The sequence below is a fragment of the Haliotis rufescens genome, unplaced genomic scaffold (assembly GCF_023055435.1).
Source record: "Haliotis rufescens isolate VD_foot unplaced genomic scaffold, xgHalRufe1.0.p SCAF_27, whole genome shotgun sequence".
Classification (NCBI taxonomy): domain Eukaryota; kingdom Metazoa; phylum Mollusca; class Gastropoda; order Lepetellida; family Haliotidae; genus Haliotis; species Haliotis rufescens.
The window spans coordinates 5,394,665-5,412,402 of record NW_025963968.1 but is presented as its reverse complement, the minus strand read 5'-3'; the positions used below and the strand labels follow the sequence as shown (position 1 = coordinate 5,412,402).

General features: G+C 42.2%; 1 protein-coding gene across 4 annotated transcripts in view; it reads left to right on the top strand.

Annotated features, from left to right (window-relative positions):
• LOC124139362 (Kv channel-interacting protein 4-like) overlaps positions 1-17,738 on the top strand; it is a 500,624-nt gene that overhangs the window by 56,639 nt on the left and 426,247 nt on the right. For 3 of the 4 annotated variants that reach the window (XM_046506370.2, XM_048402597.1, XM_046506369.2), the window contains exon 2: positions 16,159-16,179. The exons of the other annotated variant lie outside the window; for it this stretch is intronic. In XM_046506370.2, the coding sequence (XP_046362326.1) occupies positions 16,159-16,179 (21 nt within the window). The remainder of the gene's footprint in view (positions 1-16,158; positions 16,180-17,738) is intronic. 4 annotated transcript variants of the gene reach the window in all.

Here is a 17,738-nt window from a genome sequence, read left to right as displayed (position 1 = left end):
ACAGAGTAGGTGCCCCATGCTCGTTTCCCTGTGGGGATTCCAGGGCAGAATGGATCTCCACAACCCATGCTTGTTTCCTTGTGGGGATTCCAGGGCAGAATGGATCTCCACAACCCCATGCTTGTTTCCCTGTGGGGATTCCAGGGCAGAATAGATGCCCCATGCTTGTTGATGTAGCTGACGAGGAGCACACTGCTGCAAGTGTGTCTCATCTTTCTTTATGCAACACTTGATCTTCTTACTTACAGAACAACTTGATCAGTTGTACCATCAAACAAATCTTTTCCCTTGGAGAATGTGCAAGTACATGTTGTATATGCACTGGCTGAGTGAGTGAGTGAGTGAGTGAGTGGGTGAGTACATTCTAGTAATATGACCTGTAATTAATCTAGTTAGGACCAGGTAAACCAGTTTTTGATAGGTCTTGACACACGATCAGACAGGTCACACTTTAAAGGTGCACTTTACATATTCTTTTGCATAACTATATAGATATACTACAACAACTGCGATAGTGAGGTGCATGACAATATAGCTTTTCACATCAAAGTGGCCGTATATCGCTAGCTCTTCGTAGGGCTTCGATGACAGCACATGGAGGATAAATACCCAAATAGGAATATTTTTTCACATTTTAGGATATTTTCTCAATGAAACAGAAACAGATAAAAAACACATAAATGGGCTGTGTAAAGTGTTATGATGTGACAGACTCTCTAGACTGGCTGTGAGGAACTCTAGGTGGGAGAATGATTCTCTTCCTACGGACAAGGCATATCGAGGCTTTGATAAACACTGGCTTCTAATGTAATCAACCTGGCAATAAGTATTTTGTAACTCAACTGTAAGAAAAACATACAAACTTTCACTTCAATTTGCCTCTTATAAACAAACATTACTGAAGACAGTTTACTCTGTGCAGCGCTTGTGTTGTAGGCTTCACTGTACGGAGCTCTATTGTTTTGGTTTGAGAATTGAATCGGGCATGTGACGTCACACTTGGAAATTGTTTCATGCATGATTTAAAAAAACAGAACCATCGACGTACTGTCCCTTTAAATCTCACCTGACCTGACCTGACCTCACCTCACCTCACCTCACCTGTGTTGGGTCACTTGACATGAGCCACCTCTCCCAGTGCTACTGTTTGTCTGGCCCATCCATGATGGAGTGGTTGGACTGTAATTACTGTAGGTAGACATTGGAATTGGTCAAACTGTTTCTGTTTGTCATTTCAAGTAGCCAGGCATATAGTGTTATAGGCTATTTCAGCAGGGCATCTTGTAGAGGAGCTCTTTCATTACTGACAGAGAGACTAGTGCCAATCAAAACATCACCTATGAAGTAGAAAACAGCGCTCCATGTGTGTCAGTGTGGTTCACACAACCCAGGTGAATCTTCTCACACTCATCCCTCCACCTGGTTTTGTGTGACCTTTCCTTGTTGCAACAAGCCTCTTTCTAAATTTAATTTTACACAGAAATAAACAAGATTGATCTGGTCTAAATATACTGCTAGGAAGCTGCAAAAAATAGAAAGGTTGAAGTTTAGTTGAAAACTGCTGTGTTTTCCTGATTTTGTTACAGCTAAAAATGTCCCCGGGAATGAAAGCCATGAAAGTGTGAAAGAATGTATCATGACGCCGATATTAAGTTTAGATGTTGCCAAAAGACATTCTGGTGTCTCCAAGTGCAGTCCATTTTTGGTCACATAAGGGTCCAAATTTACTGGCCTGAAATACACACCCACAAACCATGAACAATATATCATGTGACTAACCATGGGTCCGGGTAGTCCTGTGGTAACCCGGGTCCTTCTCAGTACCAACCCAACCAAAGTTACCCATTAGAATGTAGGTGAGATACAAATATTCTTTATAGTACCAGGTCACATACAACAGGGGGTTATACCAGGTCACATACAACAGGGGCTTATACCAGGTCACATACAACAGGTTGCTAATACCAGGTCACATACAACAGGGGCTTATACAAGGTCACATACAACAGGGAGCTTATACCAGGTCACATACAACAGGTTGCTTATACCAGGTCACATACAACAGGTTGCTAATACCAGGTCACATACAACAGGGGCTTATACAAGGTCACATACAACAGAGGCTTATACCAGGTCACATACAACAGGGAGCTTATACCAGGTCACATACAACAGGGCGCTAATACCAGGTCACATACAACAGGAGGCTTATACCAGGTCACATACAACAGGGCGCTAATACCAGGTCACATACAACAGGGGCTTATACCAGGTCACATACAACAGGGAGCTTATACCAGGTCACATACAACAGGGCGCTAATACCAGGTCACATACAACAGGGGGCTTATACCAGGTCACATACAACAGGGCGCTAATACCAGGTCACATACAACAGGGGGCTTATACCAGGTCACATACAACAGGTTGCTAATACCAGGTCACATACAACATGGGGCTTATACAAGGTCACATACAACATGGGGCTTATACCAGGTCACATACAACATGGGGCTTATACAAGGTCACATACAACATGGGGATAATACCAGGTCACATACAACAGGGGGCTTATACCAGGTCACATACAACAGGTTGCTAATACCAGGTCACATACAACATGGGGCTTATACCAGGTCACATACAATAGGTGGCTTATACCAGGTCATATACTACAGGTGGCTTATACCAGTTCAAATACAACAGGGGGCTTATACAAGGTCCCATATAACAAGGGGCTTATACCAGGTCACATTCAACAAGGGGCTTATACCAGGTCACATATAACAGGGTGCTTATACTAGTTCACATTCAACAAGGGGCTTATACCAAGTCACAGACAACAGGCGGCTAGTACCAGGTCACATACAACAGGGGCTTATACAAGGTCACACACAACAGGTGGCTAATACCAGGTCACATACAACAGGGGCTTATACAAGGTCACACACAACAGGTGGCTAATACCAGGTCACATACAACAGGGGCTTATACAAGGTCACATACAATAGGTGGCTTATACCAGGTCATATACTACAGGTGACTTATACAAGTTCAAATGCAACAGGGGGCTTATACAAGGTCCCATTTAACAAGGGGCTTATACCAGGTCACATTCAACAAGGGGCTTATACCAGGTCACACACAACAGGTGGCTTATGTCAGGTCTCATACAACAGGGGCTTATACCAGGTCACATACAACAGGGGGCTTATACAAGGTCACATACAACAGGGGGCTTATACCAGATCACATACAACATGGGGCTTATACAAGGTCACATACAACAGGTGGCTAACACCAGGTCTCATACAACAGGGGCTTATACAAGGTCACATACAACAGGTGGCTAACACCAGGTCTCATACAACAGGGGCTTATACAAGGTCACATACAACAGGGGGCTTATACCAGATCACATTCAACAGGTGGCTAACACCAGGTCACATACAACAGGTGGCTAACACCAGGTCACATACAACATGGGGCTTATACAAGGTCACATACAACAGGGGGCTTATACAAGGTCACATACAACAGAGGCTTATACCAGGTCACATACAACAGGGAGCTTATACCAGGTCACATACAACAGGGCGCTAATACCAGGTCACATACAACAGGGGGCTAATACCAGGTCACATACAACAGGGGGCTTATACCAGGTCACATACAACAGGTTGCTAATACCAGGTCACATACAACATGGGGCTTATACCAGGTCATATACTACAGGTGGCTTATACCAGTTCAAATACAACATGGGGCTTATACAAGGTCCCATATAAAAAGGGGCTTATACCAGTTCACATATAACAGGGTGCTTATACTAGTTCACATTCAACAAGGGGCTTATACCAAGTCACAGACAACAGGCGGCTAGTACCAGGTCACATACAACAGGGGCTTATACAAGGTCACACACAACAGGTGGCTAATACCAGGTCACATACAACAGGGGCTTATACAAGGTCACATACAATAGGTGGCTTATACCAGGTCATATACTACAGGTGGCTTATACAAGTTCAAATGCAACAGGGGGCTTAAACAAGGTCCCATTTAACAAGGGGCTTATACCAGGTCACATTCAACAAGGGGCTTATACCAGGTCACACACAACAGGTGGCTTATGCCAGGTCACACACAACAGGTGGCTTATGCCAGGTCTCATACAACAGGGGCTTATACCAGGTCACATACAACAGGTGGCTAACACCAGGTCACATACAACAGGGGGCTTATACAAGGTCACATACAACAGGGGGCTTATACCAGATCACATACAACAGGTGGCTTATACCAGGTCACATACAACAGGAGGCTTATACCAGGTCACATACAACATGGGGCTTATACCAGGTCACATACAACAGGGGGCTTATACCAGGTCACATACAACAGGTGGCTTATACCAGGTCACATACAACAGGTGGCTTATACCAGGTCACATACAAAAGGTGGTCACATACAACAGGAGGCTTATACCAGGTCACATACAACAGGAGGCTTATACCAGATCACATACAACAGGTGGCTTATACCGGGTCACATACAACAGGTGGCTTATACCAGGTCACATACAACAGGAGGCTTATACCAGATCACATACAACAGGTGGCTTATACCAGGTCACATACAACAGGAGGCTTATACCAGTTCACATTCAACATGGGGCTTATACCAGGTCACATACAACATGGGGCTTATACCAGGTCACATACAACATGGGGCTTATACCAGGTCACATACAACAGAGGGCTTATACCAGGTCACATACAACAGGGGGCTTATACCAGGTCACATACAACAGGGGCTTATACCAGGTCACATACAACATGGGGCTTATACCAAGTCACATACAACATGAGGCTTATACCAGGTCACATACAACAGGGGGCTTATACCAGGTCACATACAACAGGGGGCTTATACCAGGTCACATACAACATGGGGCTTATACCAGGTCACATACAACAGGTTGCTAATACCAGGTCACATACAACCTGGGCCTTATGCCAGGTCGTTCAAAAGGGACATATGTATCAGAAGAGGTGACCAAGAAAGTAAAGTCCATCATGACACACAATGGAGACTTGAGTGGCTCAGTTTAATCCCCTAGCTTTGCCAAGATCTACTGACGGTTGAAATCCTAAGTCTACCGCCATTATGATCCTTGGTGTGTATCTTACCCATGCCTGTGGGTCTCACCCGAGTGAGTAACATCTACTGCCAGCATCACTTCAGGTTTTCCTCCCATATTTAGATGACATGATGTTTCTGAATATGGAGTAAACCTGTGAAAATCTTGGGTAGAATAGGTCTTCAGCAATCCATTCCAACTGTAAATGGCGACTATGCTTGTCATTAGAGGTTACTAATGGGATCAGCTGGTCAGGCTCGCTGACTTGGTTGATGCATGTCATCGATATCAATTGTGTGGATCGATGCTCATGATGTCAATCACTGGATTGTCTGGTCCAGACTCGATTATTTACAGACCGCCATCATATAGCTGGAATATTGCTGAGTGCAACGTTAAACAAAGAAACAAAAAATATTAAGTAGCACTTAACTCCCTCACGCACTCCAGTTCAAAGGGTGTAAGCTATCTGCTTCAAACTCTCATGCCACAATTCATTCATTCCTGAAGTCCATTAGCATATCACCAACCTCCTGCTGCAACCTTGTAGTCAACATCACACGTGTCACAAGAATGGACTCAAATAGAATGCACACACAATAGAACAAGACTGTTCTGCAGTCCAAACTCTCTCTGCGGACTACTTAATGCTGTGAATGATTAAGGGCAGTGACTGAACGTTATTTCCAGGCTGTATTATTGCATGTTAACTATTACTGCACCGACAGAGAGGAGGCTATGCATTTCACTGCTGATGAGGCTAACTCTATTTAGTATGTTAAGTGGATGTGAATGCCTTGAATAATTAAGCACTTAAAACATTTTGCTATTTTTCTGTACACCTTAACTTTTGGTGTTAACCTCGGTGAATAATATGTGTTATGCTCTCATCCAAAATATCATGATGAAAATAAAGAAGGCATTTGCTGTTTATGAAAAAATTAAGCTTCTCCCTTGATGTGAGCTGTCTGCAGCTGATGTAATTTGTTTAAGCTTAATGTGGGAGGAAGGCCTATGTGACTCATATACTTAACATTTACCACTTTGGTAACACCAATATAGCGCTGGCGTGGTGCTGTCAGACACAGCTTTGTGCTGACAGACATGGGTGTTGGTAATGAAAGACATGGTTTAGGGAGAATATTGGATTATTGTAAGAGCCTAGAAAATGTTGATTGGTTGGTCATAATGGATGACCACTTTGTAACATCCAAAGTGCTGGCTTGGTGCTGACAAACTCGGTTTAGGGAGAATATTGGATTCTTGTATGAACCTAGAAACTGTTGATTGGTTGGTCATAATGGATGATCAAGGCAAATTGATCTATTCCCAGCTTGTTGTGTGTCTTCCAGTGGGAGCCTTGATAACAGTTTGATCACAGATTTGGGGAGTCTAGGAAAAGGGTAGCAGCATTTGCCAGTCCTGGGTTTGAAGAACCGAGTTCGAATCCCAACATGGGTCCAGTGTGTGTCTCCTATTGTTTCATTGCTGGGAACTTTAAGTGACAGATAAGCTACAGTTATATGAAAGAATCTGATAGTCCTTAACTTTTTTTTTAGTAGTATAGTTGTAATACTGCCGACTAAAATGCAAAAGGACACTTAGTCATTGAATTCAGCACTACATGTATGTAATGTTATGCCCAATTATATCCGACTGTTGGGATTGGAAGTGACGCTGTTAGATCCTGTTCTTATATTGTATCCAGCTTGATGTGGAGGTCTCCCTCGCGAGTGAGGCAGACAGACACTGTATGCTGTAGGGGGACACAGGTGGCCCAGTCGTCTAAGGTGCCTATGATTGTGGGTCGGAATCCCGGTTCACCGTGATTATGTTTCTAGGTTTGTCAGCACCATACCCGTGCTCGTGGGTTTCACCGAAGTGGTAAACGTCAGAGACCTGCATCACTTCGGGCTTTCCTCCCACTTTAAGCTGACACGCCATGATATGACTGTAATACTGTTAAAAGCGGCATTAAAGCCAACTCACTCACTTACTCACTGTACGCTGTAGATCGTGTTTATAACACTGGGGGAGTCTTTCATTATTAGCTGCTATGTCTGTCAAAACCAGATTTCCTGCTCTAAATAATGGTGTAGTGGGTAACAGTTCAATGCCGATATCAACACTGTTATCGACATGTTTCTTAATATGACAAAATACAACCTTAATGATTAATTGGTTGTTTTAGGTTTTCATTGAGAGAATAAATTTAAAAAAATAAAATTGAGATTGAAGAGATAGATATACTTTTATTCAATTAGGTAAATATCTTTCTTTTAAATCCTACTTGGATCACAGGCTCTGTATGTAAGAATACAGAATAGGTTACCAGTGTGTGTCAGTTGGTTAATGCCACACTCAGCAATATTTGAGGTATATGACGGACGCCTGTAAATAACCAAAGGTGGACCAGATAATCTTCTGATCAACCAAGTTACCTTGCCTGACCACCAGATCCATTTGGTCACCTCTTACACCCAGTATCGATTTCTGGCAACCAGATCTAACCCAGAATCTTTTCAGGGGGGTGTCGCCATTTGGTCGCCTCTTACACCCAGCATAGATTGGTGGGGACCAGTTCTAACCAAGAATCTCTTCAGGGGCTATCGCCATTTGGTCGCCTGTTAGACCCAGAATAGATTGGTGGGGATCAGTTCTAACCAAGAATCTCTTTGGGGGGTTGCCATTTGGTCGCCTCTTACACCCAGCATAGATTGGTGGGGACCAGTTCTAACCCAGGATCTCTTTGGGGGTCGCCTTTTGGTCGCCTCTTACACCCAGCATAGATTGGTGGGGATCAGTTCTAACCCAGGATCTCTTTGGGGGTCGCCTTTTGGTCTCCTCTTACACCCAGCATAGATTGGTGGGGATCAGTTCTAACCCAGAATCCCCTTGGGGAGGTCGCCGGTATAGAGGAGCTGACTGCAAGAGGGTGGTCATGCTGTGTGAGTGGTTGGTTTTGTATCATCGTACCTGATGGTGATGTTCATTGCACATGGTTTCTCTCAGTGGTTTGGGGGCTGTCGGGTAACCTAGTGGTTAAAGTGTTTGCTTGTCACGCCGAAGACCCGGGTTCGATTCCCGATATGGGTACAATCAGTGAAGCCCATTTCTGGTGTCCCCTGCCGTGATATTGCTGGAATATTGCTAAAAGTGGCGTAAAACCATACTCACTCACTCACTCACTGTCTGGTTTGCCTGGGTGACATTGTAGAAAACTACCTTAGCACTACGACTGTCGTAAGTCTGTGTTAAGGTATGGGAGTTACGATCACCTTAGCGCTAAGGCACCCTGGTCCAGAGGCAATTATTTAATGGTCGCCATGATACAGCTTGTTTATCATGAGTACTGCATAAAACAACATTCACTCATGGACTGAGACGTCCAAAGCTATGATTATTTTAGGGAGCAGTAAGTGGTCGGTTTGCTCTGATTACATGTGATCTGGCACTTGGTAATGGAGAACGCTAAAGACCAGTGTTCAGTGAGGAGTATCTTGTCATTACTAACTGTGGAAGTGAAGTAGCAGAAATCTGAGGCAGAAGCCTCCCAATTAGCAATGTTTCAAACAATAGTCTTGAAATCAATACTGACGTTTGCTTCCGTGAGGCAAACACCATGTGGATGATTTTAGGCAACGTTTTTTTCATTCCTTTGCTTTTAAAACATGACTCTAAAATCTTGATGATTCTTTTAGTCTTTTGTTTTTGGGCAAGTTAGGGTATTTTTGTTTAATAAGAAGGTATTTGTAGTCCAGACAACTGTTCACCGTCACTGTGACATTTGTACAAGTTTCTCGTTGGCTCTTGCCAAGATTATGGGGCATTTGGTTGAGCTGTGTTCTTTGAAGGGATGCTGGTGAAGATGATAGTGGATAGTCATTTGATTCCCTCCTTGATAAAATTCTTGTTTCCCCTGAAATTGAGTATCATTCTTCTCCCTGCTGCCAAGTAATCATCCACAGTTCCTTAAGATTGAAACTGTTGCTGTGATGCTATCAAGTGTAATTTATTGAGGGAGTTTGTTTGATAGCATTCTTCAAGGCTCGATTGTTTTTGATACTCTCATCCTCTGGAAGTTGTCTATGGAAAAAAACCTTTTTGTATTGATTAGATTTTTTGTGCCTAGAGTGCTTGAGACAGCGAGAAGGCTGGCCATTCACCTTGAAAAAATATGGGTCCTCCTTGTACCCCTTTATCTGGGCAGTATGGGTTTCTTGTACCTTCCTTATCTGAGCAATATTGTCCCTTGTACCTTCCTTATCTGGACAATATTGTCCATTGTACCTTCCTTATCTGAGCAATATTGTCCCTTGTACCTTCCTTATCTGGGCAATATTGTCCCTTGTACCTTCCTTATCTGGACAATATTGTCCATTGTACCTTCCTTATCTGAGCAATATTGTCCCTTGTACCTTCCTTATCTCGGCAATATTGTCCCTTGTGCCTTCCTTATCTGAGCAATATTGTCCCTTGTACCTTCCTTATCTGAGCAATATTGTCCCTTGTGCCTTCCTTATCTGGGCAATATTGTCCCTTGTGCCTTCCTTATCTGGGCAATATTGTCCCTTGTGCCTTCCTTATCTGGGCAGTATTGTCCCTTGTGCCTTCCTTATCTGTGCAATATTGTCCCTTGTGCCTTCCTTATCTGGGCAATGTTGGTCCCTTGTACCTTCCTTATCTGGGCAATATTGTCCCATGTACCTTCCTTATCTGAGCAATATTGTCCCTTGTACCTTCCTTATCTGAGCAATATTGGTCCCTTGTACCTTCCTTATCTGGGCAATATTGGTCCCTTGTACCTTCCTTATCTGAGCAGTATTGTCCCTTGTACCTTCCTTATCTGGGCAATATTGGTCCCTTGTACCTTCCTTATCTGAGCAATATTGTCCCTTGTACCTTCCTTATCTGGGCAATATGGGTCCCTTGTACCTTCCTTATCTGAGCAGTATTGTCCCTTGTACCTTCCTTATCTGGGCAATATGGGTCCCTTGTACCTTCCTTATCTGGGCAATATGGGTCCCTTGTACCTTCCTTATCTGAGCAATATTGTCCCTTGTACCTTCCTTATCTGGGCAATATTGTCCCTTGTACCTTCCTTATCTAGGCAATATTGGTCCCTTGTACCTTCTTTATCTGAGCAGTATTGTCCCTTGTACCTTCCTTATCTGGGCAATATTGGTCCCTTGTACCTTCCTTATCTGAGCAGTATTGTCCCTTGTACCTTCCTTATCTGGGCAATATTGGTCCCTTGTACCTTCCTTATCTGAGCAATATTGTCCCTTGTACCTTCCTTATCTGGGCAATATGGGTCCCTTGTACCTTCCTTATCTGAGCAATATTGGTCCCTTGTACCTTCCTTATCTGACCAATATTGGTCCCTTGTACCTTCCTTATCTGGGCAATATTGGTCCCTTATACCTTCCTTATCTAGGCAATATTGGTATGCTTATTCCTTATCTAGGCAATGTGAGTCTCTTGTACCTTCCTTAACTGGGTAATATGGGTACGCTTATTCCTTCCTTATTTGGGAGCCATGAAGATCCGAGTTAGAATTGGTCTCGAGCAACTCATGCTTGCCTTAAGAGGCGATTTTGCTTGTTGTCAGAGGCAACTATTGGGATCGGGTGGTTGATACATGTCATCGTATCCCAATTGCATAGCTCGATACTCATATTGTCAATCACTGGATTGTCTGGTCCAGACTTAATTATTACAGAATTGTGTGATGTAGCTGAAATATTGCTGAGTGCGAACAGCAAAGTGTGAAAAAACAGCTGTGTAAAGCTGTAAGATAGCTGACAAATGAGTAAATGTCACTCACTCACTGAATTGAAAAGTGACTATTTTTGTGCCCATTTATTGCAACATTTCTGGGATTAGAAGTAAAAGTACATGAATCGAGGCTACTGGACCCCGTTCCTCAAAGCGATCTTAGCGATACAACATTCATAAGTCTAAGTATCGGAGTTCAACTTACCGCTAAGATCGCTTTGTGGAACGGCTCCCAGGTTTCTACAAGTTCCACACCATCAATCAACACATAATGATAGCTGCAAGTTCCACACACCAACCCACACACAATGATGGCCGCAAGTTCCACACCATCAACCAACACATAATGATAGCTGCAAGTTCCACACACCAACCCACACACAATGATAGCTGCAAGTTCCATACACCAGCCCAGGCCACACAATGATAGCTGCAAGTTCCATACACCAGCCCACTCACAATGATAAGCAGCAAGTTCCACACACCAACCCACACACAATGATAGCTGCAAGTTCCACTCACCAACCCACACAAAATGATAGCTGCAAGTTCCACACATGATCAACCCACACACAATGATAAGTAGCAAGTTCCACACACCATCAACCAAAACACAATGATAAGTAGCAAGTTCCACACACCATCAACCCACACACAATGATAGCTGCAAGTTCCACTCACCAACCCACACACAATGATAGCTGCAAGTTCCACACACCATCAACCCACACAAAATGATAGCTGCAAGTTCCATACACCAACCCACTCACAATGATAGCTGCAAATTCCACACCATCAACCCACACACAATGATAGCTGCAAGTTCCACTCACCAACCCACACAAAATGATAGCTGCAAGTTCCACACACCAACCCACACACAATGATAAGCAGCAAGTTCCAGACCATCAACCCACACACAATGATAGCTGCAAGTTCCACTCACCATCAACCCACACACAATGATAGCTGCAAGTTCCACACACCATCAACCCACACACAATGATAGCTGCAAGTTCCACACACCAACCCACACACAATGATAAGCAGCAAGTTCCACACACCAACCCACACACAATGATAAGCAGCAAGTTCCACTCACCATCAACCCACACACAATGATAGCTGCAAGTTCCACACACCATCAACCCACACACAATGATAGCTGCAAGTTCCACACACCAGCCCACTCACAATGATAAGCAGCAAGTTCCACACACCAACCCACACACAATGATAAGTAGCAAGTTCCACACCAACCCACACACAATGATAGCTGCAAGTTCCAGACCATCAACCAACACATAATGATAGCTGCAAGTTCCACACACCAACCCACACAAAATCATAAGCTACCAGGTCCTACAAACCCAGAAAGATATGTCTTGTTTAGATTTAGTAACAGTTTCATCGAGTGAGTTTTACATGCCATCCATAATATTGCAGCCATATCATAAACAGGATGTCGTGGGTGGCCTAGTGGTCCATGCTGTTGTAACTGACTGTGCAGGGTTTTATCCTACACGAGATGGACCTGTCATGATCCATGTTTGTCAGCAATTTACCTTGTCAGTGTCTGTTGGTTCACCGAAGTCATCTACAACACGCTATTTTCATGCTTTTCTCTGAAACTGTTCTTTACCTGTCCACACCATACTTGTGATCATATGTGTCTCTATGATTGTAATCTACAACCAGGGCGGGCGGGTAGCCTCGTGGTTAAAGCATTCGCTCGTCACCCCGCAGACCCGGGTTCGATTCCTGACATTGGTACAATGTGTGAAGTCCATTTCTGGTGTCCCCCGCTGTGATATTGCTGGAATATTGCTAAAAGTGGTGTAAAACCATACTCACTCACTCACTCACTCACCTACAACCTGTCACTTTCCTCCCAAAACTGAGATAATTGAAATGATGCTGAAAGCAGCATTAAACCCAGCTCTCACTCACTAACTCACTCAAAGTGGCCTGTGAAGATCCGGGTTAGAATAGGCCTTCAGCAACCCATGCTTGCCGTAAAAGGCAAGCATGCTTGTTGTAAGAGGCGACTAACGGGATCGGGTGCTCAGGCTCACTGACTTGGTTGATGCATGTCATCGATCCCAATTGCGTGGATCGATGCTCATGATATCAATCACTGGATTGTCTGGTCCAGACTCGATTATTTACAGACCGCCGTCATATAGCTGGAATATTGCTGAGTGCGGCATTAAACAACAAACCAAACAACTATCAAATTGGAATCAGTACGGTAATAGAGGGAGACTTGTTGAAAATGTTGACTGTCAGCATGTACACATTATTGTCTAGCATTCTAAAAGGGTCTTGATTCAATCAGACCGTGAAATATTTATCCAGATGACAATCGCACTTCCTAGTTCCAATATGGAAGCCCATTGTTAAGTTACCCAAATCAATCAAACCAATTCAACCAGAAAGGGGTATTTCTTTTTAACAATGATTAGTAGAGATTTTATGTTCAAACGAGACAGTTGTTGAACATATGTGATGTAGAAATCGGTGTGATGGTCTGTGAGCATGCTATAATCAATTAAGTAGGCCCGCCAGATGACGGAAGTTGGGTCCATTGGCACAATGTCTTCTCCCATTTGAGATGTTCTGGCTGTTCAATAAAACTGATGGTATCATTTGATTATGATCTGGATTTACATCAATTATTTAATTATTGTTGCAAGTAGTATCAGTTATGTGACCATCCTGACGCGAGGACCTGCAAATCGAATCAGGTGGCGTAGACATGGAACAGTTTCCGACTGTGGCGTAGTGTTGGCCAGGAAGTTGGTATGCTTTCTGTAATCAATTTCACATCATATATTACAGCATGGGAGTATTTATAGACCAGCATCAGAGATGGCGCTGAAGGGTTGAACTGTTATTGGGAGGAAAGGTGGAACTGATCGGTCGATATTGGGATTCTCTGATTTTTAAGCTTCGTCTGAGTTTTTTAATTGAGTTTAAGAGATATTCAGAGAAACAGATGACTTGTTGATTATAGGGAGGGATTACTTGAGATTTGTAGAGAATTGGAGATTGGAAGATGTGGATGATATGAGATTTGTTGTGATGGGTGATATGAGAGTTATTGCACAGATCTGTGGTATGAGATTGATGGTATGTGAGGTTTGATGCAGAGATGGATGGTGTAAGATATAGTGGATGTGATGTTTGTTGTGAAGGTCGTGAATAGTAGGAGAAATCAAGGATGTTATGTTGGCATAGATGTGTGATTGTTTTATATGATTTATTGCACAGGTGCATGGTGCTAAACATGGGGTACATGGATAGATGGTATGAAATAGGAAGGATATGAGGTTTGTTGCTGATATAAATGTTATGAGACATGGATGATAATGTCTTGTTGGAGATGGGTGATGTGAGAATAATTGCATAGATTGATGGTATGAGATGATGAGGTTAAGATATTTATTGCTGAGATAAAAGGTATTAAAAAGCAGGATTTCATATTTTTTGCAGAGTTGAATGGTATCAGATAAGGAGGATATGAGATTTATTGCAGAGATGGATAGTATAAGAAAAGAAGGATATGAGATTTTTTCAGAGATAAGAAAACAATATGATATGTTTTGCAGAGATGGATGGTATGAGATAAGGAGTATATAAGATTTAATACAGAGATGGATAGTATAAGAAAACGATGGATGTGAGATTTAATACAGAGATGGATGGTATGAGATAAGGAGTATATGAGATTAGGAGTATATGAGATTTAATACTGAGATGGATAGTATAAGAAAACGATGGATGTGAGATTTAATACAGAGATGGATGGTATGAGAAAAGGAGGATATGAGATTTAATACAGAGATGGATAGTATAAGAAAAAAATGGATGTGAGATTTAATACAGAGATGGATGGTATGAAATAAGGAGTTTATGAGATTTAATACAGAGATGGATAGTATAAGAAAACAATGGATGTGAGATTTAATACATAGATGGATGGTATAAGATGAGGATATGAGATTTAATGCAGAGATGGATGGTATAAGATCACGAGGATATGAGATTTATTGCAGATATGGATGGTATGAGATAAGGAGGATATGAGATTTAATGCAGAGATGGATAGTATAAGAAAACGATGGATGTGAGATTTAATACAGAGATGGATGGTATAAGATCAGGAGTATATGAGATTTAATGCAGAGATGGATAGTATAAGAAAACGATGGATGTGAGATTTAATACAGAGATGGTATGAGATAAGGAGGATGTGATATTATTTGCAGAGATGGATGGTATAAGATAAGGAGGATATGAGATTATTTGCAGAGATGGATGTAAAAGACGTTTGATGCACAGATGTTATAACGTGTTGATGATTATGGGTATGGTAGAGATGGGTGTTACATGATCTGTTACTGATGGATGCTATGAGATATAAAGGATATAACATTTGAGGCAGATATTGATGTTATGAGATGTTGTTGCCAGTTGGTGTGGTACAGATGGGTCTATGAAGTTTATAGAACTCCGTGGTATATGACAAAATGAGTGATGTTGTCGTGGTGAAGTGTACAACTCTTGTAAAGATGCGTGGTATTTAATACTTAGGGATTGTAGCGGTGGATTATACAAGTTTTGTAGGGATGGATTATATGAGATTTGTAGCAATGGATTATTTGAGGTTTGTAACAATGGATTGTATGAGATTTGTAGCAATGGTTTATCATGATGGATTGTATCAGTTTTTTTTATATGAATTTGGCTTCAAGACCTTGATTACATGAGGGTTTGGTAGATCGATTATGTTACATTGATTAAGACGGCTGATGGAGATGGATTATTTCAAGATTACAGATATGGATAATATGAGATTTACAGAGAGATGATATCAGATAGTGATGATTGGAACCTGATCTAGGTTTGAAGGAGATATATGCAAACTGTCTTGGAATAGATCCTGCATTTAGAAATAGAGAGTTATGTTTGTACGTAGTTTATGACATGACTTTAAAAAAAAGACACAATAGATTTTATAATATTTTGATAACCTAAACACTATGGCATATGGAGGAAGTGGGATTTTACATTGGCAAGGAAGGGTTATTGAAACTGATTTTAGGAATTCAAGATAAATAGGTGACTCTGAGAAATGAAGACACAATTTTATTTTGTGTTTTGAAAGTTTCATTTAATGCAAAATTTATTGACTAAATTTATTAAGATGTCAAAATTGTTTTATATTTATGCAGATGAGGACTTTGGAAGCCGGGGTAAGCCAATATTGCATGTTCTGGCAGGGTTAGCCTAACTTTTAAGGCTATGCCGCAGTGTAGCATGATTTAGTATGGTGAGGCAAAGTCAGGCTAAACCACAGTGTAGCATGCTTTATAAGGGCACAAACCCCGAACTAGGCTGTACTAAGGTTACGCATGCTTTGACAGTCAGCCAGTATTTGGCTGTGCCATAGTTGGCATGTTCTGGCATGGTAAAAAGCCAACTTTAGGCTGTACCATAGTTCAGCATGCTTAGTGAGCCCATTTGGGCTGAACTTTATTTATACTTCTGCATGTTTCCTCACATCAAGCAAATGTCAATATGTGCCTCAGATTCACATTGTTTGTCAGATCCGGTCAATGTGAAGCTGAAATGAAGGGTCACCACATGGTTATATCGTCAAGCACTGTACGAGGAGAGTCACCACATGGTTATATCGTCAAACACTGTACGAGGAGAGTCACCACATGGTTATATCATCCTATGTGTATGAGGAGAGTCACCACATGGTTATATCATCAAACACTGTACGAGGAGAGTCACCACATGGTTATATCATCAAACACTGGATGAGGAGAGTCACCACATGGTTATTTCATCCTACGTGTACAAGGAGAGTCACCACATGGTTATATCGTCAAACACTGTACGAGGAGAGTCACCACATGGTTATATCATCAAGCACTGTACAAGGAGAGTCACCACATGGTTATTTCATCAAACACTGTACGAGGAGAGTCACCACATGGTTATTTCATCAAACACTGTATGAGGAGAGTCACCACATGGTTATATCATCAAGCACTGTACAAGGAGAGCCACCACATGGTTATATCATCAAGCACTGTATGAGGAGAGTCACCACATGGTTATATCATCAAGCACTGTACGAGGAGAGTCACCACATGGTTATATCATCAAACACTGTATGAGGAGAGTCACCACATGGTTATATCATCAAGCACTGTACGAGGAGAGTCACCACATGGTTATATCATCCTACCTGTACGAGGAGAGTCACCACATGGTTATATCATCAAACACTGTACGAGGAGAGTCACCACATGGTTATATCATCAAACACTGTACGAGGAGAGTCACCACATGGTTATATCATCAAACACTGTACGAAGAGAGTCACCACATGGTTATTTCATCAAACACTGTATGAGGAGAGTCACCACATGGTTATTTCATCAAACACTGTACGAGGAGAGTCACCACATGGTTATTTTATCAAACACTGTATGAGGAGAGTCACCACATGGTTATATCATCCTATGTGTACGAGGAGAGTCACTACATGGTTATTTCATCAAACACTGTACGAGGAGAGTCACCACATGGTTATATCATCAAACACTGTATGAGGAGAGTCACCACATGGTTATATCATCCTACCTGTACGAGGAGAGTCACCACATGGTTATATCATTAAACACTGTACGAGGAGAGTCACCACATGGTTATTTCATCAAACACTGTACGAGGAGAGTCACCACATGGTTATATCATCCTACCTGTACGAGGAGAGTCACCACATGGTTATATCATC